This window comes from Seriola aureovittata, chromosome 14 (genome assembly GCF_021018895.1).
Source record: "Seriola aureovittata isolate HTS-2021-v1 ecotype China chromosome 14, ASM2101889v1, whole genome shotgun sequence".
Taxonomy (NCBI): domain Eukaryota; kingdom Metazoa; phylum Chordata; class Actinopteri; order Carangiformes; family Carangidae; genus Seriola; species Seriola aureovittata.
Window position 1 is genome coordinate 6277443 of NC_079377.1, and position 23148 is coordinate 6300590.

The 23148-nt window shown below is 40.5% G+C and overlaps 2 protein-coding genes across 2 annotated transcripts in view; one reads left to right on the top strand and one right to left on the bottom strand.

The window, feature by feature from the left end:
- Positions 1–15760: 15760 nt before the first annotated feature.
- On the top strand, positions 15761–18798 carry epcam (epithelial cell adhesion molecule). The gene is made up of 9 exons (XM_056395686.1): positions 15761–16114; positions 16770–16871; positions 16978–17239; positions 17351–17416; positions 17520–17586; positions 17716–17814; positions 17935–18132; positions 18235–18279; positions 18387–18798. Exons 1-9 carry the CDS (start codon positions 16054–16056, stop codon positions 18408–18410), a joined length of 924 nt encoding a protein of 307 aa, XP_056251661.1. The 5' UTR covers positions 15761–16053; the 3' UTR covers positions 18411–18798.
- Positions 18799–20471: 1673 nt separating this feature from the next.
- The window catches only part of plekhh2 (pleckstrin homology domain containing, family H (with MyTH4 domain) member 2), a 31825-nt gene continuing 29148 nt past the window's right edge, over positions 20472–23148 (bottom strand). Inside the window, exon 30 of the mRNA XM_056395685.1 lies at positions 20472–22159. Coding sequence (XP_056251660.1) covers positions 21974–22159 — 186 coding nt within the window. The 3' untranslated portion in view covers positions 20472–21973. The remainder of the gene's footprint in view (positions 22160–23148) is intronic.

Here is a 23148-nt window from a genome sequence, read left to right on the forward strand (position 1 = left end):
TTGAGCAAGGCACTGATATCTTACTGATTTGCAGTGATTGTAACAGTAATCTTATCAACTAAAAAATGAACCTTTTTCTGCCCATTGTTGTGAGAAAATATATAAAACTAAGTGATTAATGGCAATTTCTTCTTAAATTTGTGCACTGGCATCGCTGAATTTCTACACATTAAACACTAAAATGTTAAAGGGTACAGAGTAAAGCTACTGTTTATACTTCTGTTTATTCTCATACTATAAACAAAGTCCTTAAAAATTTGAGAAACAGTGTTTAATGTCTATTTTGGTCTTAATCCAAAACAACACTGGATTAAAAGCATTCCCTACTGACTAATACACTGTATATTTGAGACCATTAGTAGTTGGAGCTTGTACCATAAATCCTATTTTTATGTGTATTTGACCAAAAACCCAGAATCATGTGTGTATTACCGATATGTTTCTGAATGCTGAGCCTGGAGAAGTAGCGCTCGTTGTACCCGGCCAGCAGGGGGCCTTCTGGTTCATACACACACCTCTTCCCTGAACCATGTCTGTTGGACAGGACTGACTGGAAGATGTGTCCCCCTGTACCCCCCCACCGCTGTTCCCTTAGTGTCTTCACTCTTAAGCCTGGATCGGTCGTATCCTGCAAGAACGAAAGGTCTTCCACAGCCTGGGTGCGGGTACAGGGACACGGAGACAACTCCTTTATCCACTCAGCAGGATCAGGCTGCTTCATTGCCCAAGCCTGGCACCTGATTTGGGGATCCATGTCTGACCCCGGTGGTCCTGTCAAATCATACACCAGCTGGCCTAACTTCCCCAGGGTCCCTTTCACCTGATGGGGCCTGTATCTGCCTCCAGGCCCGAAAAGGTTTCCTGGAGGGACAGTGGGCTCCTTGAAGGAGGATTTTCCATCTGTGTAGCCAATAATAGCATCGTGATGTTGCCTCTGGCCAGGCCCCCAGAGCATCTCTCCGTATCGCAGGAGGGCAAAGGAGCGTGCTCCATCCGTGGTCAGGATGCACTGGAAAGTGTTAGTCTGAAAATAATAAACCAGAACTGTTAGTTATGAAGTTATAATTTAATCTGCTTTTAATCAGTCAACGTCTCACTGACTAAACACAGTTCAAAAATGGCAATGCAAGGAAACATAGAATAGACAGGTGGCAGCAGATATCACTACACTCTTCATTCAAGCCCTTTAGGATGAAACAACCCCAAGATGGCACCAAAGTTAAACAAAACAGCATGAGAGTTTCAGGAATTATGACTGAATACCTGCTTTTCTGAGCTGACGGTTAAAGAGCTCACATTACACATAACAATGGCATTCAAAGTAGGACAGCAAGCAGACAGTAACACTCCCTTTCACAGAGACTGGTGCAGACGAGATTTCAGGTTTAATAGCCTCAGTCAGACAAGTTTCAAATGATGATGATGGTGATCTTTTAATATTCTTATTTTGTATATTATATCCTACAGAGGTAGGGAGAGGTAATAGTGCCATGTTCATTTGTTTGTTATCTCCAGTTCATCATCGATACTGTGTGCCAGGACTGTGCTTGTAAATAAATGAATATATATGAGAGACAGAGAATAAATAAAACCCAAAGAGAATAAAACCAAAACCACCAGACTATGGTTAAAACAACCAAAAGTGCAAAGTAAGCCAGTGCAAAAATCATGTTGGTAAGGCATTTCTTTCTTACTTTCATTTTTGGAATTTAAAGTTAAAGGTTGGTTGCAACTTGGGTTCATAAGAAAAATCTGATAAAGAAAATCTTCTAAAGGTTTTCATGATTTGAACAATCTTTACCTCTGAGAGGTTGAACTTCTGGTAGGAGACAGGCATCACATGGTCCCAGGTGATCTTGAGGATCCAGGCAGGGGTAAAAACAGGCTTTCTTCTCTGCACCTCAAACTTTGTCACTTCATCTGCTGTACGATTAAACACTATCTGAGAGTAGAGATCTGACATATCCAGCATATGGTATTCCTGAAAAAAAGAGAAATATAGCATGCAGCATAAAGCTATTATCATTAGATATGAATGGAAGCTTGTTTTGTAGATTGCATCTCTATCATATACAGACTGAACATTTTATGACGTAGTCTTTGATTTTGCCAAAAAAAACATCAGCATTGACCCCTGATGACATCTAACCTGATAGAGCAGCTGTCCGTAGCCACTGGTGAGGTCAGCATCATCCCAGAACGCTGCCAACAGAGTCACGTTCATGTTGTCGGGGAAACCACTGGCTAAAGGAGCAGGGAGCAGGTACTGCTCATTCTCAGCGACAGATTGAAACTGGACAAGACCATTGTCGGAAAACTGAGGAAAGAAAGTGAGAGACGTATCAGACAGATATCCAGAAAGGTTGACTGTCATCTTCTATCATAACTTTATGGCTAATTGTAGTAGTTATAGCAATAAGTCATATTTATCTAATTTAAAAGTCATTTTGTCAATTATTTTTTCTCCATTTCATTATGAGAGCTATATGCATTATTGCTATTCTACTTTTAACCAAGGCATGTAAGAAACATAAAGATAACATATTCTATGGCTAAAACTGTACTGTTATCTTTGTAGACTGTAATAAGTCATGTGTAGTATTATCTCAATGTGCAAAATCTTTATGTTATGTTTTGTAGAATATTTCAAAACTCAAAAAACTTTATTTTCTGGCCAGCTTGGCCAGAGGCCGAAAAAGAAGTGATTAATTTGGCGCAACAACATTTGAATCCAGATGAACATTTCTAATTATATTTTCTAATATTGCAGTATTTGAGGATTTTGCAGTCTTGGCAGATACAGTATGTACATTTTAGTGTTGTAGGTAACTGTACTTATAAACTCACATAAACCCTGTCATACAATTTTCCCATAAAGGGGAAACCCATTGGTGGTGTGATATACGGTGAATTTCCATCTTCTGTGTCCATCTTTACTCCTTTATCTCCGACCTCTGCTCCAAAGGGGTACAGGTTGCTCTCTATTGAGGAAGTGCAGAAGTCAGTTGCAAGTCTAAGAATAGCTACAGCATACTGGCATCAACCAAACTATCCAGTTCACTTGCTACCAGCTACCAGGGCTGACTGTTCTAAGCTGTCACTCATTATTCAAAATTCAAATTACTCTTCTAAGTAAAAGAACGTAAAGAAAAAACAAAATATCTGATCAAATTCAAAATTCACAGCGTATTAGCACAACAGGCTGTTGATTTATTAAATGCATGTTGCCCTATCTGGAAGCTAAGCTAATGTCCTCTTCGCTAACACAAAATGGCAAAAACTAGCTAGCTGTGCTGAACACTACTGGACTGCTGCTAATTGTTAATTGTTGCTGTTTTCACTGTGAAAATCTTGTTTCTCCAAATTTTTACATCTCCTCCAAATGCAATAAATTAAAAAATTCCAATAAAACCAAGGCTGTTTCTTTTTATAGTTCATCAATCTTGGACATTTTGTGAGATACAAGTTTTTCACCTGACAACAATGAAGTGACATTACAGGAGTGCCATTTTAGATAAAGAAAAGTGTGAGGAACACATGCAGAAACACAGACATCAGTGTATGATTATTAAGACAGGTGATTAAGGAAGACATAGCCAACCCTTTAGAGCCATTGCACTGCACATGGTGCTGTTTTCGGGACAGGAACAGGTGTAAGACCCTAGCAGGTTGGTACAGGATGTTTGTCCCGGGCATGTCATCGGTGACACGCACTCATCCAAGTCCACACATCCTCCTTTTCCATGACCATTATCTTTGGTGGCATTCCAGCCGCGTCTGCATGAGCATTTGAAACCTCCTACATTGTTGGAGCAGGTGGCAGCAGAGTGACATTTCCCATTAGCTTGTTGGCATTCATCAAAGTCTACACACGATGGCCCAATACTTACAAAGCCGGGCATGCACACACATACAAATGACCCTGGGGTGTTGTGACAGTGAGCGAGACGGTGGCATGGTTTGGTCAGGGCAACACACTCATCCACGTCTTTGCACCAGGAGCCATTTCCAGCGAAGCCGAGAGGGCAGTGGCATGAAAAGGAGCCAGGGGTATTCCAGCACCGTGCCGAAGGATGGCATGGTGAATCTTCACATTCATTAGTGTCGACACATGCCTGATTTTCCTCATGGTACCCCAAGGGACAAGAGCAGTTGTACGTTCCGGGCAGGTTGGTACACACCTGGTCAAAGCGGCAGGTGCTGTTGTCCTTGCATTCGTCGATATCTTGACAGCCCAGGCTGATGGGTTCATACCCAGGAGAACACAGACAGAAGAAGGACCCTGCTGTGTTGTTACATAATGAGTGCTCAGGACATGGGGTGCCATCTGGGTCGTGACACTCATCCACATCCTGACACTCTGTGCCATTCAGAATAAACCCCTCATTACAGGGGCAAAGGTAAGACCCAGGGATGTTGAAACATACAGAATGGGGCTGACATACTGAAGAGTTGTGGGAGTCTGAGCATTCATCTACATCCACACACTCTGTCCCTTTACTCCAGAACCCCTTGTTACATTCACAGTAATATGACCCAATAGCATTCATACAGGTCCCATTAGTGCAAAGCTCCCCCAGCTCAGTGTTCTTGCATTCATCGATGTCCACACACAAATCATCCACACTGGAAAATCCAGCATCACAAAGACACAGGTAGCCTCCATTGGTGTTGATGCACTTGCTATGCTCAGGGCAGGTGGAGTTGTCTAGGCACTCGTCGATATCCTCACAGTGAGTGCGGTTGCCTTGGTAACCTTCCTGGCACTCACAGACAAAAGATCCAACTGTGTTCAGGCAGTTGGAGAAATTAGGGCACTGGATGAGGCCGAGCAAGCACTCATCTACATCCAAACACAAGGAGCTGTTGCCTGAGAAACCCAGGTCACAGGTACATTCGTAACTCCCCTCTGTATTAGTACAGCTACTGTTGTTGGGGCAGGTGAAGCTCCCTGTCAAACATTCATCCACGTCCTGACAGTGTGTCCCGTTGTCTTCAAACCCCTCCACGCAGTCACAGATGTAGGAGCCATCGGTGTTGAAGCAGTGGGAGAAGGCAGGGCAAACTTCCCCTTGTGAACGCTCACATTCGTCCATATCCCAGCAATCAGTGCCATTTCCTTCATAACCATCTCTGCACCGGCAGTAGAAGGAGCCCTGGTATTGGTGGCACTCGGCGAGTGGGTGGCAGGCGCTACTAGCATTCAGGCAGGTGTCTTCGCTCACGCACGTGCCCTTGTCGTATACCAGGTCCAAAAAACATGAACAAGCGTAGGCACCGGGGGTGTTGCTGCACGTCATGTTGCTGCTACAGGTTGTGGTCAGCTGACATTCATCCACATCTTCACAAACAAAGCCGTCACCATGGTATCCATCCTGGCACTGGCAGATGTAAGACCTGTTTGAGTTGAGGCACAAAGCCTGGGCACTGCAGTTGTGCGGCAAGGAGGAGTTCTGCTCACACTCGTTCACATCCTGGCAGTCGAAGCCACTGCCCTCCATGCCAGGTGGACAAGCGCAGTTGAAAGATCCAGGCGTGTTAGTGCAGCTGGCAACTGGATGGCATCCTCCATTTTGGACTTGGCACTCATCAAAGTCTATAATTCATCCAAAATGGGACAGTGTCAGGGAAACAGCCCCAAATGGTGCTAAAAGAAAGCTCAAAAGAGAGTCCACAGATGGGGGTTATGGATGTTAACAATGAGAAGTTGATGCTTACCAGAGCAGTTCTTCCCGTCACCTGTGAAACCGCTGAGACAGACGCAGGAATGACTGCCCATTGTGTTGATGCATTCGGCAAACTCACTACACTCCTGCTGCCCTGTCTCACACTCATTCAGATCTAGAAAGGTGATGGACAAGTGGGGAGAGAGGGAATGAGAAAAAGAGGGAAATAATTAAGATTAACAGCAACTCATCAGAACACAAGTCATTGGCAGAATAAATGATTTCCGTGAGCTGATTAGTTCAAGTTTTGCAGACTTTTATTCATAAGTGAGGTACAACAAGTCTCTTAAATTGGTGGCTATGGACAGAAAGAATTTTAGAAAAAGATGTGTGGACTTTATGATACTTTAATGTCAGGCTGAAATGAAACTCATCTGACTTCTAGCCTGGAACAGAGGGTGGTGTGTCACACCTTATGCTGGAATGTATTTATCTATCTCCCCCAAACTTCCCAAGCTGTTACAGTTGAAACAAAGTCAAACGGCAGATTCCTTTTCATTATCATCCAGTTGCTTTCACTCTCAGTTTGATGGAATAAGCCCTCAGGACAAGTGCTCAAATTAAACTTACGGTAGGTGCTAAATTGTTCAACGGCTTCAACTGAATAAGTGTGACAATAGCGGGTTTCCCCAAAACTGTTTGCAACGACAGTTATTTTGTCAGTTTAGCTGCTGTTGAAAAATTAATTTCAAACAAAAAAATTCAATTTCTACACCCCCATACTATATGATTATGCAACTTTTAATACATATTTTCAATTATTTTCTTTGCCAGTTGTGAACTTACTTAGGATGAGGATTTACACTAAATGTTACAAGGATAAGGGATAACTAACCTGATACAGGAAGATGTGTTTTTGGACAACACTATAAATATTATTTGCCCCAAATTCCTTAAAGCTCTCCTAAATCTGTTTATCTGTTTGCTTTTTGATGGTATGGATTGGAAAAGAGAAAACAGTTGCATAATGATTTATATCTGGATTTATCTCATCAGTTTACTTAATGATGACAGAAAAAGTCAGTAATATTTTGTATGTTTATGCTGTTTATGAACTACTCTTTCAATGTCCCATTAATAAAGCCTTATAATCTGAATTGCCTTTACTTCAGCCTGGCTTCATGTTCAAAACTGATTCATATGAATCAGACATGGGCAGCGATTCAGAGGTCTAGAATCAGGATGCATTAACCAGACTTTATAGATTTATTTGAAAATAAGAATGAAAGAAAGGTGTTTTACCAACACATTGTGTTCCGTTGAGACTGTAGCCTTGTCTGCAGACACAGGAAAACGATCCTGGGATGTTCACACACTCAGTTTCATTTTCAGGACAAATGTTTTCCCTCTGGCACTCATCTATGTCAGAACAAGTCAGCCCGTCACCGACATAACCCACGTCACACACACACTGGTATCTGGCAGGTGAAAGGTGGCACAGGGCGTGATTGTGGCAGGCAGGTTCACACAACGGACTGGGTGGCACACAGGTGTCATTGAAGGCCACTGTGGCATTCAAACATGAGCACACGTGAGCACCAGGGGAGTTAATACACTTGGAGAAGGCCGGGCAGGTGGTATCAGAGAGGGTGCACTCATCCACGTCCTGACAGGAGAAGCCATCCCCTTTGAAACCCTGCTGACAGGAGCAGAAGAAGTCCCCTAAGAAGTTGGTGCATAGAGCTCGTGGGTGGCATGTATCCATTGCAGAACACTCATCTATGTCCTCACACTGGGTGCCGTTTGCTGTAAAACCTCGCTTACAGGTGCAAGTGTGGGACCCAATGGTGTTGAGGCAAGTGGCGTTAACATGGCAAGGGTTGTCTTTACACTCGTCCAGGTCAACGCAGTCCATGTTGCTGGCAGGGCGGTAGTAACCGACCCGACAGGGGCACTCGTATGACCCGTCAACGTTCTTGCACTCTTCATTCACTCCACATGGATTGTTCAATTCCTTACACTCATTTATATCCTGGCAAATAGTCCGGTTAATCAAGATGAAGCCTGGCAGGCACAGGCAAGAGAAGGAACCCTGGTTGTTGAGACATGTTGCCTTGTTTCTGCAACCTCCATTATCCACCAGACACTCGTTCACATCATTGCACAGAGTCACCCCATCTCCCAAATAACCCACCCGACAGGTGCAGTTGTAGGAGCCAGGGAGATTAATGCAAAGGGCGTTTGAGTGGCACTGCCTGGCCAATGAGCACTCATCCACATCCACACAGGTGAAGCCGTCTCCACTGTACCCTTCTGCACACCGACAAGAGAAGGAGCCAGGAGAATTTGTGCAGTTTGCAAAGGGGCTGCAGCGGCCCGCCACACACTCATCCACATCTTCACACTTGGAGTCATTGAAGATGAAGCCACTGCCACAGTCGCAGTAATATGACCCTCCAGTGTTGACGCAGGTAGTGGTAGAAGGGCAAATGTTGGGTGTTGCACACTCATCGATGTCTTCACACAGTCGTCCATCTCCTACAAAACCTCCCAGGCAGGAGCACTCGTAACTCCCCAGCCTGTTGATACAGGCAGCATTGGGGTCGCATTGATTGTTTTCATTGCATTCATTTATGTCTGCACACGTCAGCCCATTTCCTACAAAACCACTGTTGCAGGTACACCGGTACGACCCCATGGTGTTTACACAGTCTGCATATAAACTGCAGATGTTGTTTGCACATTCGTCGATGTCCACACAGCTCTGCCCGTTGCTTTCGAAGCCATTGTTGCACGTGCAGTAGTAGGTGCCTGGCAGATTTTTACAGCCTTTGTAGCCAAGTGAGGAAGAACAAACATGAGGAGTCTCTGAACATTCATCGATGTCAAGACAGAGGTAATTCCCGTTGCCCTTATAGCCAGCATTACAGGTGCACACATAGGACCCAGGGTTGTTGGTGCAGGTGGCGTTCCAGTGGCAGATCCTTTGTGTCTCACATTCGTTATCATCATTACACTGGAAGCCGTTTCCTCTGAAACCAACTTTACAGCGGCACTCTCGCCCTCCCTCGAAATTAATGCAGAGAGCATTGGTGTGGCAACCACCGTTTTCTTTTTGGCATTCGTCGATGTCCTGGCAATTGATGCCGTCTCCAACATACCCGATGAGGCAGACACAGCTGTAGCTGCCCAGGGTGTTGTTGCAGCGGGCCTTGGAGTGACAGCTATGTAGACCACTGAGACATTCATCGATGTCGTTGCACAGCAGCCCATTGCCTTGGTAGCCCATGCGGCACGCACAGGTGAAGTTGTTGTTGACCTTCAGACACTCGGCCTGAGGGTGGCACTTGCTGCCCGCTGCCTCACAGTCCCTCGGGTCAGCAACTGATGAGAAAAGAGAGAAGAGCTTGAGACATGCTGAATCTGATTATCTGTCGACTAATTTTAAAGTTAAATTTAAAATATGTTTGGTCTTTGTAACTTGGTGTCTGCAGTTAGTAATGATGGTTTAATTAAAGGTAAGGTACCTGCACTGCAGTATTCCAGCACAGTAAATAGACTTATCAGCCACAGGAGTGGAAACCTGTGAGGGCAAAGAAAAGAAAATCATCAAAATTGGCAATTACACATTAATTATACTTTAGAGTAATACTAAAAATGATCAATCCTATGTTTCAGAAGCATAGTGGGCACTTTTTTCATCTTTGTAACTAAAGACAGGAGAGATATGGATGTAAAATGGATTAAAAAAACACAGCATATTATTTCAACAAAGTTGTTGCATGCAGTGGTGTCAGCTCTGAGGATAATGTCATCCACCTCTGTTCTTGAAACAGGAAGTAAAGCCTCGATTTGACCTACTACAGAGTGTGTGTTACTTCTCTTACTGTACTACTTACCTGTGTTTCCACAGCCTACTTTCATGCTGCTGGAACAATGGTCCGGTGTCTATTGTTGCAGTTAGTGTAACAGATAAACCTATTGCCTTATCGTGACTCACCACCCAAAGAGGTCATTTACTGTCACTCTGCTCTTGCTTATCCAACACTGTGATTGATTCCAGAAAAAGTTTCTTAAGTTATGTAATATTTTCTTAATCTTAGTCTATTCAACAGCACGCTTATCTAACTAAAGCAGGTATAAAGTTTCATGAACATTAAATACTAGCTGTTCACTGACAATATAATCGAGGCTCCACGAACAAATTCTGCAATAAAATATTATTTTCTTTGCATATTTTCTTTGTTTAATTCCTCAAAATGAGTCCTTTATGCATTAAAGTAAATGTTTATTCAAAAATAAAGATTTTGTCGTCATTCTCTCAACCTCACATTAGACCAAACTGTACATTTTGAAAATGGTAAACATTTTGACAAACTGTGTTACAAACACCCATTTAGCCAATTTGAATATATGTCAATATATTCCATTTGTCACTCTCTGCAGTGCAAATTAGCTCTTTATGACTTTGTCTCTAATACACCAAGAAAATCAACTTTAGCTTAGCTTTTGTTTTGTTGTTAGTGAGTTCAGTGAGAGGCATAAAATTATATTTTAATATTCTGAATCTCCAAAAAATGGATTGATCTCATTAAGTCAGGAAGACCTTTGCACTACTAGCATATGTAGCCTATTTTGTATTCAATGCATATTATAGTTTAAAGGTTTATGGTCCTGCTTTTAGTTTGTTGATTTATATTATTTGACTTTTTTTACTGCATCAGGTTTCTTACCTACCTCGTTTCTTTTTGTGTTTTATGTGACTTGGCTGCTGTTGTGCTGCCGTTTTATATTAGGAATAAAGTTAATTACTCTTTGTATCTATTCCCCTTTTGTTTAGTTTTTTTATTATAATTTTCATCTGTATCTAAATATCATGCTGCCAATTGGACCAAGCTTTCATTGCAAAGGACATGAGTGAATTCAGGTTGACTAATTAAATAAGTGTATTTATTAGTAAATAGATGGAATTATAAAATGATTAATTAATCACTAAATAACGAAAGATATTCATAAAGTATAACAAAATAATAAAATACTATAATGAAATAATAAAATAATGTATAACATAACTGAACAAACTGATGAATGCCTTTATGCTTTAATGGTAGAAAAATTGAAACGTGAGACAAATATCATTTAAAATATCAAGAAATATAAAATTGAGGTCCGGGTCACATGAAATGGATTTATGATAACTGAATCAGATAAATGAATCTTTGGAACTATGATGAGCCATAAAAAGACCTAATAACATAAACAAGAAACACATAAAACAAAAAGTACAGAATAGAGTAGCAGAGATTTTCACTTACCGCATATTTCCCCGTCACCTGGCGGGCTTTGAGTCTTTCGTGGGGAGAAAGTGCAGACTCACCTCCTCTGGCTCTCGCTCCTTCTCTTCGTCTTTCTCAGCAGAGTCGAACCTGTCTCATCGTGCAGCTTCTTCCATTTCCTTCCCCTCCACCTCTGTCTTGATTCCTCCACCCATGGGACTCGGGACAATGGTCCACCCCACCATACCATGTACTGCCCTGACATCTTAAACCTCTGGGAAGCGGAACACCCATATTCCCTTGCTTATGTGTCAGCTCTCGCACAATAAGTGGAGCAGCCCCCGAAGGCCTTCGTTTGTCCTCCTCACTGTAGACAGGAGGACAGGACACCAAAATGACTTTCATTCACCTGTTCATCTGGGGAGAAAGGGATTTGGATGCTTCCAGCTGCGAGTCTCTTACTGTGTGATTCTTCTGTGTTTGTCACAGATATCAGTTTATAACAAAGATGCACGTTACAAACATGTGGATCATATTACAATCACCACTGACACCAGTACAATATGCAGTTTAATAAAACCATTGAGGCCATTTAAACCATTTTTTTGAGCCACCACAATGTTAAAGCAGCATATCTTTGTTTCTGCTTTAACGTCTATTTGTTAAAACATACTGTAAATGTGAACTGAACTGACTTGACCCTACATTCTTTGCAATGACTCGTATTATCTATTATCGTATTGTCCTACTTGGCAAATGCAATTCATCTATCCATGACGTCAATATAAGATAAAACAAACCAAAAGGTCTAAATATTTGATCTAGTTCTGCTATTATTCCAAGGTAAATTCTATTATCTAATTTTAGATTTCATTAGATTTTAAGAAAAAAATATGTACATTATGACCTTGCATCTTTTCAAGCAGCCACGTTGTGGACCTGCCATGCAGCCCATGTGTACAGTATACGACAGAGTAGTAAATTCTGGCAGTAGCTCCTGGACAGATAGGGCAGCAACAGGTACTGAGCAGGTTTATGACCCACGTCCACAGGTTGGTGGATTATTTTTATGGCCTGTCATTAACATTTATCTGATCACTTGGGCCTGTGCAATTGTTTGTGCAGCCTTTGTTATTACTTGACATTCAAGTCATGAGGCTTATGGTCTGGGTTCTACATTGCTTATCAGTGCATGGGTGTATTGAGCACAGTTTCGATTCTGCGCTGTTCAAGAAGGTGCTAATCATAAAAGCAGCTAAAAACCCTTCTCTGTTTTATGCTCTCTCTCAGTGAAGCTTCTCTCAGCCAGATGAAAAGAAGCAGTTTGTGCCACCACGTCACGGCGTCTCCTCCTTCCTGGACAGGTTTTAGGTAATACTACATTTAAAATACTGTTTTGACATGTTTGGAAACACATGTTGGATTATTTGCTTGCTTGCTTGCTAAGAGTAGGATGATGTATGAAACATTAAAAAATCCACCTACTTGCTTAAAGAGCACTTCATTTGTACTCAAATGGAACTGAAAATTAACTCTTATGTTGTACATGCAGCTACAGCCGAGTGCAGTGACATCATAGGTGTTTGTGTACAGGGTCGCCACCTTCTATGTGAAGAAATACCCCCACCAGGTGATGCAGAGACTTTTGATAATTCAAATGATGATACACACTCTTTCATATGCCTATAAGCCAAAATAACAAAACTATAAAGAGCAACAAAAAAATGTAGCCTAATGCTGATTAACAATAAATGTCTCGGTTGAGGGTCTGTGCACAACCAGCCCTGTTATTACTTAACAGTGTAATTGATATACTGTATGTGAACTCTGCAGCTGTAGCCTGAAAAGCAAACAAGTCATTAGATTTAGATTAGATTTGGCTATTAAATAAAAAATCATAGTTTAATACTTTTTTCCTACGCTAGAAGAAAAACATTTTTTTAATTCTGGGTTATTCAGACAGAGAGGGATATTTATGTACTAGATGTTTTAAATTGTGTATTTTCACATTTGGTAGGCTATCAATCATATTCACAAATTATAAAATCAACAGATGAATATCTTAATCTTAAATCCCAAATCTAAGTGAATAGATGGAATATTAGCATGGTCAATTTGCTGATTATTGACTTGCTACCTATGTTGGTTTTGGTGTAACATAGGCTAACATAAAGTTTTTGCTCTCATAGTAAAGCAGGCCAGCTGTTGCCCCCTGCTTTCAGTCTTTTTACCAAACCAGACTGACATAAGTCAGTCTTCTCATCTAAGTCTTGGCAAGAAAGAAAAGAAGTGAATTTTCCAAATGTCAAATGATTCTTTCAAATAATGTCCCTGTCCACATAGATTTGTCAAATGAGAAAGAGATGAAAGAAATTCACACGCAAAATTCCACTTTCTGTAATTCATAAATTCAAGATGGCTCCCAAGAAACATTTTTCAATCACCTGAACTTTAATATAATGAGACTGTCATCTTACGAAATACAGAATAGTTCCAGATTATATGTTCCAAAATACATCAGTTTACATATCACCACAAACTCTAAATAAACACCTATCATGTGTAGGTAAATATTCATACTGATTCTTCTGGCTTAACATTTGGCTATTTATTAAAGGGCATATGGTGATTGTCTTTTGGAATGGCCCATGCCCATGTCTTAATGATGTTTCTACAGCAGATGTTTTGACTTGATATAAAAGGAAAAGCGCAGGTGTATGACCCAACAGCTGAGAATTACACAATACGTGTGTAAGAATGAATCACACATTCTAACAATCTTTGTCACTGCAGACTTAAGCTGTTTCCCAAATCCCTACTACATACCGATTATTATGTAGTGTTAATACTAAAAATGTGTTGAAATCAAGTAAACTCCAAAAAGTCTGTAGATACACTTAATTAGATTTTTGAGCATGATGTTGACAGCAATATAATGCAAATATGAAACAGAGAAGATACTCATGCACAGCTGGATAATAATAAAGGTCATTGAGGATATCTTGGAATCAAACTGAACAAAGAGAAAGGAGTACCTTTCTCTTTCTTAACTTTCCACGTTTTACATCAGCAACTGCTTCAAAGTTGCTTCAAAGTCTTAAAGTACAAGTCAGGAGACACTTATTTTAGCATAAAGACTGGAAACAAGGGAAATCTGATCTAATCTAATCTAAATATTTTATATCTTATTTGTTTAATCTGTAGAGCAAGAGTGTGAAAACATCAAATTGTTGTTTTTATGGAAGGTTATGTGCAAGGGTATTTTTTGACTAGAGGCTCAGAGGCTGATTTACTCAAGTCCCAAAAAGATTGAGCTGGCCCTTTAAAACATTTCTTAATGCACTTTCTCCTGGTGTCCTATTTGGCAAACACTTAACTTTACAAGTCTTGAAAAGCTGTTGAGATGTGTAGTAACTTTATATTGTAAAACTGTGTCTAATATATGAGGTCAAGCACTATTATAGTTTGACAAAGTCCACACTACAGAAAAAATAAATAGAGAGGTCTGACATTGCTGTTATGTGTTTAAAACACCTCAGGATAACATTTCAGGTATGGTAGCTGTTCTTCTTGTTTCCTCTTTAGAGGTGCAGAGAGCATGCATGCTTACTACAGCACAGTGTTGTCCTTTCTCAGCCACCACTATAAAACTCTAGATCCGCCCCTGCTATGTTACACAGTTTTGCACAAGCTGCTCTCTGCTTTTTGTAAAATGACAAATTTTAAAACAAATCTTTTTTTTCCCTGCTTGGTGTCTTTTTTTTCATTTTCTTTATTGCTCACTTGATTATTGAATGAGGTGAACTGTTGAATAAGACTAAAGAAACTGGGTGCACTGCTGCTGAGAATATTTCTCAGACAAACAATCTCTGTGAGATCTGAGGCTGTGACGCAGCTGTGCCATCCAATAGAGCGTGACTCATAACATCTGAGAATTGTTTTCCCAACCTCAGGTTTCTGTCATGTCAGATACCTGCTCAGACAGGTGATGATGTCATCATATCACAATGTTTCTGTGTGTATAATAAACAAGATGCATATTTAGACTTATTTGCTGAAACACTTAAGTAATAATATAATTCAGGTGTATGAAATAAACAAGGACACACAACTTTGGACACAGCTACATGGTTTGAATGTATCAGAAATGTTTATAAATGATGTCTAAGGAACTGTGGAGATGCCACAAAGTGTAAAACCACATCTATATTCCTACAGGAATATTTAAATGTTATTATATGAAATATTGGGAGCCCACAAATACCAATACATATGTGAGTGTAAAATCTTTAAAGTGCTATATACAATGGTACAATAAAAAATATGAAGACCTTTACACATGAAACACCACTATAAACTGTGATAATCAAAATATTGCAGAAATATTATAGTGATTCCTTAAGTATAAAGATCAGGACAGATCCCTCTTTTTCCCCTTTTTTATTTCAAATGAATTTACTTACATGTGGCTTGTAAAACCATGGCATTGTTATTGCTGTTGTTATTATTGCCTCCATTATTATTATCAATGTTGCTATATATTTGCTTTTTCTGTACAGTCTACTTTTACTATTGTGTTGTGTAATATGCAATAAATAAAAACATAGTTTTAAAAATGATAAAGGAAACTCTAAACGACAGCCCACAGAATTAGAAATGGTTTTGCAATAATTGCTTAGAGGCAAAGAGACTTGCCAAAAGGACTACAGAAAGTTAGGGCGTTCACCAAATATGGTCATACCGGAAAAGTTTTTGTTACCACCCCCTTATCCACGTCATGACATCTGAGGCTTGAATTGTCTAATATAAGTTGAATTCACAGCAGCCTTGTATACATTCGACAACAACAACCAGAGGCGTTATAATCAATAATTACTTCTGAAGAGTAACTTAACTTGTGGTGGTGCTCGCGCAGCCTTGAGTCTTTACCTTTGTGTGCTCGTGCTCGTTGAGTTTCTCTCCTAACAGGTTTGACCAGGACACACCTGTGGGAAGAAAAAGGAAACCCTGTGTTCGACGACGCTTTCTTTACTCCCTCTCTGACCTTTGAGGACGACGGACGGACAGAGGATCGACAAGGAAACTTTGTTTTAGATTTTATTAAATTCATCATGAAAATGTGGATTTTTCTAGTCCTTGCTGCCTTTGCGGCAGGAGCCTCAGCTCAGAACTGTAAGTAATTTGATTTATTAATCTTTATCAGGCTAAAATGTCTTAGGTAGCAGTTTGGGCTAGACATGTAGCTTCTATTATCTAATTTCAACAATGTTTAGTACTTGAATAACTTAACAGGAATAATAAGTTAAAATATTAAATGTATTTCTTTTAACCAGCTGTAGTGAATTACTGCTCACCTGTCTGTACCTGGCTCACCTGTCTTGTCGTGTAAAGAGACTTTATTAAGGTGTTTGGGTATCACGCAGGTAGTTCAGTTGGTGAGTGGGGGTTGGGAAGGTTTGCCCCGCTCTTTGGGGACTAGCCTGTTTAGAGAGACCAACGCCCAGGTGTTCGGTAAACCTGCTGCTCTACCTGCTGTACTTCGCCTCTTCTGTTTATAGTTCTGTATAGACCGTTCAATAAAACCTTTATTGAACAGGGTTACATTAGGTCTGATAGTTGGATGCGTATTTGTAATTCTAACCAGATCATACTGTAGAACTTTGTCCAATTGTGCGATGTATTGTTTAACGCAATCACAGCACAGGGATGTTCAAATTAAGCCGTTAGATATTTGAAAAATTAAATCAAATGTTGTCGTTGGATTGTTAACTAATACATATGCTTTGTTTTGTCCTGAATGGAAAAAACAACGTGTTTTTCTGCCTAGGTGCATGTGGAACTATGAAGTGGGCCACCTGTGATGGAACTCCATGTTCGTGTTACCTTTTGGTTGACAACGGAAACCGCCAAACGCTGGACTGCACCAAACGTAAGTAATGATGTGATCAAACCCATAGACTTTCTTTCATTCCACCCTCCCTTTGCAGGCTGTTCTGTCCTTGCTTGCTCATGATGTGCCTTATGTTCACCTTCAGTGATCCCGAAGTGCTTCCTGATGAAGGCTGAGATGTACAGATCCAGAAAGGGCCTGAGCACTCGTGGAGTAGGAGGAAAGCCAGTGGAGACTGCCTTTGTGGACAACGATGGCATCTACGACCCTGAGTGTGAGAATGACGGTAAATTCAAGGCCAAGCAGTGCAACAACACAGAGGAGTGCTGGTGTGTCAACAGCGCTGGCGTGCGTAGAACTGACAAGGGAGACAAGGACTTGAAGTGTGAGAAGCTGGTGGAGACCTAGTAAGTAATGTCATCCTCATCAGTGTGGAGGGCTGATATTAGTATGAATTGTTAAAATGTGCAACGCTGAAATGTTTACCTTTTTTTGTTTCATCTTATTTTTTTCTTCAGCTGGGTGCGTCTCCAGCTGACTCACAAAGAAGTGAAAACTCCAGTGAACGCTGCCAATTTGAAGAGGTAAATATATAACCACCTCCATTTTGAGGGGGAAAAAGCACACCCACGTTGTTGCAATCGGCGTTTCAGTATTTCACAATTGTAATTTCTTGCCCTACTACAGTGCCATTGCGGATGCCATTCACAAGCGTTATGATAACTTCAACAAGGACATGGTGGAAAATGTCGAGGTGAGTGTCTGATTTGAGGTGGGGAAAAAAATATTGTATCTTGTATCCTCGTGTATTTAATTTTGAGCAATGCATCACAAAAACACACCACTAACTGACTGACAAAGCATCCTGTCTGTCGTTCTGCAGTATGACCCTGAAGCCCGCATGATTGTGGTGGATGTGAAGAAGCCAATGGGAGAACGCAAGAGTGACCTGACCCAAATGGCCTATTACATGGAGAAAGATGTATGTTTGTTTTTTTTGTTTGTTTTGTTTTTTTTTTTGTTTTTGTTTTTTTTTAACAATATACTGAAGATATTTATGAATGCTGAAAGAGTCATTTCATATCATCTCATCCTCCTGCAGGTGAAAGTGCTGCCCCTGTTCAAGGACCAGGAGGCATTTTCACCCACTGTGGGCAGCCAGAAGCTAGAGATGGAGAACATCCTGGTGTACTATGTGGACGAGGAGCCCCCGACTTTCACCATGAAGCACCTGACAGGCGGGATCATTGCCGTCATCGTGGTGGTGGTGCTGGCTGTGATTGCCGGCCTGCTGGTCCTGGTGAGTGCATGTTGATGTGTCATTATCTGTTTGGTTGAAGCACAGTGTAGATTTTCTTTAAGATGCAAGTCACTGACTTTTTAAACATTTTTTTTTGTGTAGTTCTTTGCCAGAAGACGTCACAATCAGCGTTACAGCAAAACTCAGGTGAGATGAACTTCTGTAACTTTTTATTTTTCATCATCAATCTTTGTAAAAGTTACTTGGTGCATCACAATTGTTTAACCTGTTTTTGTCTCCTGTCTATAATTCAGCAAAGAGAGATGGAAACCATGTAAAGTCTTCATTGCAGCAGGAGCCTATGAAGAGTCTGCTCATACATCACCTTTGGATGAACTTTTTTGCAGTGGGAGTGTGCCATTTTTACCATTTTACTTGAGGATTGAATGCAGATTGTAAAGTTACAATCAACTTGCTCTTTGACGTTATCATTGTTGGCACTACTGGTTCTGCCATTTATTTATAAATTGTGTAAAGTCTTAACACATCTTCCAATCGCTATGCCATAAAGAACTGTGCTTTTTAAAATATGTTTGGCACATGCCTCATGTTAATGTTAGAACTTGCTGAATGGTTTAAAGTCCACATCATAGATTGTACAGTTTCTTTCTTACTAATGTGTGTTTGATGGATTGTTTTTAATAAAAAAATATGTTTTAAAAAAGACTCCTGATGTGGTGCAGGTTTCATATTGTTGCAAAGGTTTGACAGAAGACTCTTTAGTCTCAGTGGAAAATTACAGCAGACTATGGGGGAAGGGAACGAGGCTACAGGAAGCCACTGTGAGCACCTTTTTGCTTATCTTAACACATGACCAAACTCATCAAAGTTCTTTTGGCACTGATACCTGATATAAAGTCAGCACAAACACATGATGTGCTCAATTGATTTCAGTACATGCACATTTTCAGCTCAAACCTCTCTGACATGTAAGATGGCTGCTTTGATAAAGGTGGATTGTAATAAGCCTTTTGTTTACATGGGGCAGGTCCAATGGAGGCTTTCTACTACAATAGGTGTGGCAGTCCTGTTTTGAATCTGTGCTGGTATGGTTTGTTTACTTTTAGGGAAACTTTAATCCCTTCTATACCATGAATTGTTGTTGATGAGTGAGAACAGAAAATACACCTGTTGATTTGTCATTCTCAACCAGCATGACTAAAGTGAAATCTTGGCAGTAAAGGCATAAAAACACTTGTGACTCGAGTGACTGTGTTTTCCTCTTCTTTTTTTCCTTTTATCTTTAGCTGATACCGGTTGTCTGAGAACACCTTGCTATTTGACAACACCTGTTGGTGTCAAGACTTAGTCATTTCTAGTTGTATCTGTGAAACTGTTTGGGCATCGTGTTCAACCTGTCAGTCAGGTTCTGGCTCACTCATAAATGAACACATGCAAGTATGTACATAACACATACTGACTTAAAGCAATACCGCAGGAGCCTTTATTCACAAGTCAGGTGAAAAGTCAAAGTCCGGCACAGGCAAAGAAGGAGACACCGTCTTAATTGAACAAAGACACGAAAGAGTGTGAGGTGAGAATTAGTTGCACAACAAACTGGTGACTGTATTATGTGACGTTCAGGTGAAACTGCGGAAGTAAAAATTCCTCGGGTGTCCTGTCAAAACATGATCACAGTGGTTTGTGTGGCTGTGCTCGCCCTGAAGGCGACAGTCCCTATTTAACCTTTATGCCACAGTGGAGTCCAAATGATGGTTAAGTCTCTTTTTCAAGTCACGCAAAGGCAGTGACAAAAACAGCTGTTAACAGTTTCATAAATGGCAATTAATCCAGTCTAGTTTATGTTTACATTTACCTTTATTTTGAAAGTACATATCAGCAATACCTTTGATTGGTAAACATGAATATGAACTCCCTCTTTGATTCTCCTCCATTCCTACAGTTTTGTGAGCCACCTAAATAATACTATCAATCATTTGTCTATAATGCTTTAGCTCCATTTTGCCTCACCCAGTTTTTCTCCCCTGTGCTGTTAACCCTCCCCCCCTTTGTCTCCATAGCAACAACTGCACAAAAGCATGTCTCTAACTAGTTCAGGCAGGTTAGGTATCATATATCTTCCCCCAGCCCCTTTCCCCTCCCCCGTCTCGCTCTCTCGTCTCTCTGAAAGACTACAGGAATGAGGGTGTGTCGGTTGCTGTCAGGCACCTGTTGCAGGTATCAGTATGTCAGCACCAATGAGGAAGCTGGAGGGCAAATCTGAGGGACGGGGCAGTAGAGGAATTGATGTTATGGTTTCTATGGATCTTGATAGCTTCCCTGAGGGCAGGTTTATTACCTCAATCAATTAAAGAGCAGATAGTCTAGAAACCAGTCACTCAGTTTGCTGTAGTTAAGTTTATTCAAGCTTTAGACTTGTACAATAACTGTATCACTTTTTCCAAGGATGATTTAAATACAATGTATTTCATAAGACAAATAAATATAATACCTGACAATTCTGGCTGTATACAGGCGTAAGACAAAACTGGGAGGAAAAATAATTTTTTAAAAGTACCTTACACAACAAAATGTTCTGTTTTTCCAGTTTATCTTTAAGTTAAAAGGGTCACTCTATCTGATCCTGCTGCTTCATTAAAATACCTTCATATTCTTTGTCGCACCACGTAAGGTATGAAAACAAAAGAAAACATCCTTGTTCTCTTTAGGATCTTCTCTACAACTACCGTAAATTTCCATCAACCTATTCTCTCAGCATTTTAAACATCCTCTTTCTATCTTCCTCTGAGTAACACTTCATAAATGCAGACTCAACTTCTCTTCCCATTCCCTAACCATACAATAGTTTCCTAAATGAAGTGTTGGCATGAAGCTGACTTTGGTCATTCACTCCACCAGAGACTGTGTTCAAGTGTTTGAACTCGATTAAAGTTTCACCGCTCTCCTGGCTGTTCAGTAACTAAGAGCACACAAACAGTTCCTCTTATAAAGTTCAGTCTTTCTCAACAAAACTAGCTCATCCATTCTACATTTATCACATCTGTTGCATAGAAGCACAAACATTTTCACCGCGGCTGGTTCATGGTCTTTTTGAACTGCTTCTTCAGCTGCAGGTGGTTTCCTGTTATTGCCTCCTGCTTTCATCATATTGTTCAGTATCCTTCATTATACAACAATACAGTCACTGTGCTCTACAGGAGAGCAGAAAAAGATACAAAAAAATACCCTCTAAATTATTCCTTCATAAAGCATCATTACCTCTTCTATATTGTGTATGACTGCATTATTTTTGAAGGTGGAAATACAAATATTAACTCCAAACAGCATCTTTATCATAGGAAATGTATCAGACTGCACAGATTAATGAGACGTTTCAGAGTGCTCAGTTTGTCAGTAAATACTCTTGAATTTTCTCTTTGGAGTCAGAACATAAAAGCAACACACTCATCAGGGAGACAAAAAATGTCCCTGGAGAACGTTAAGCAAAGCTTCTTATTTGTTCCTAGACACCCTTGTTCCTTAATACAAAGCTCAAAGCTCCAGTTTAAGCCCAAATCTCATAATGTGTTCTCTGAGAAAGGAATGAAGTATCCTTTCATGAAGTGACTGCTTAAAACTGTAGGACATCAACTCCCAATGATCCTGTATGACCATCAGTGAACTGCTGCAAGGGGAGATAGTATTTGTCACTTCCAGTAAGCAGAGTACTGGCCACTACACACACCAGAAATGAATCTGGCCCAGTGAGACTGTATGACAGATGATTGAGTCCTACTGCAGCTGTGCATAAATCCCTCGTTTACAATTTGAAGTAAGGTAAAAGGCAGCTCAACAAAGTGAGTATTTCTCAGAGAGATCAGGGCGTTATATTGTCATGTTGTCACAGCAGCGTAGGGGTCTTGCTGGGGCGTCCCTGTGCTGGTGGGGATTTGCTCCTCAGCTCTTTGCTCTTCAGGCAGACGGGCTGGGCCACCATCAGAGCCGGGGCAGAGAGGTGGTGGGCAGCGGCCTTCTGCTGATGAGCACTGTTGATGTAACCGGAGATGAGGAGGGTGATTTCCCTGATCTGTTGACCAAACAAAACAAAAGGGATGTCAGTGTTTGTTTCCATGTATGAGTGACTGTAAATTCACTTGCAAATCTTCTATTTTGTGTTGTTTGGAGTTTCGCAGATTAGACTTGCACGTTTGTCAATTGGTCAAACTGTAAACTAGATTGATAGTGTCATGTGCAGTTAACCAGGAAGTGCTGGTGCTTGGCTGACTGATGTGTGTACATACAGTATACAACTAAACTGAGAACACCCCTGGTCAATATCACTAAAATGTTAAATAATTACAAATTCTGTCCATTTAATACAATTTCATTCGTTTTTTTTATCCAAAGCCCAAGAAGATAATGTTTGACTAATTAAACAATAAAAAAAGTTCATAGTTCAGAACCAACTGCAATAAAAGTCAGTACATCCTTCATTAGTAAGATTCAATTATTTTATTCTTTAAAAGTCCCCATATTGTATTATATGTATTGTATTTTTTGATTAAAGAGCAGGTCTAGGTTCTATATTAATACTGTGAAAGTATCAGAGTGCTCAGTCCACAGAGAAATGCACACAGCCTGTATTCAGAAACTGGGCCTTAAAACAAACTGTCAGGACTTCTTGAACCTTGTGATGTCACAACAAAGCAGCCACGACTCTCAGCCATGACCCAAGCCCCGCCCACCTGGACCCACCATCCAATCTGGCAGGATTTTCTCTGAGTGTTTCCCTGAAATCTGCTGTATTTTTAGTGGAACACTCAGAAAAAAGACAGCTAATCAGACCTGTTGTTACTTGAGCTCCAGAAAGAGGCCTGAGAGGAGATGTAAAACTACATTGAGTTGGTTTTTGATTCTTAAAACCATAAATATATCTTCTTATGGATCAACACTTCAAATAATAACAGCAGAAAAGTGTAAAATATGGAACCTTTATTATTCTGTATGTCATTATTTTTGATTGATCTATAAAATACTCCAATGGTTTTCTATTGGATTCAAGTCAAGGACAATTCC

Coding starts and splice junctions, on each gene's coding strand:
- epcam (XM_056395686.1), top strand. CDS start 16,054: ATGAAAATGTGGATTTTTCTAGTCCTTGCTGCCTTTGCGGCAGGAGCC. Junction 17,417..17,519: donor AACGCTGCCAATTTGAAGAG/GTAAATATATAA, acceptor GCCCTACTACAG/TGCCATTGCGGATGCCATTC. Junction 18,280..18,386: donor AGCGTTACAGCAAAACTCAG/GTGAGATGAACT, acceptor TCTATAATTCAG/CAAAGAGAGATGGAAACCAT.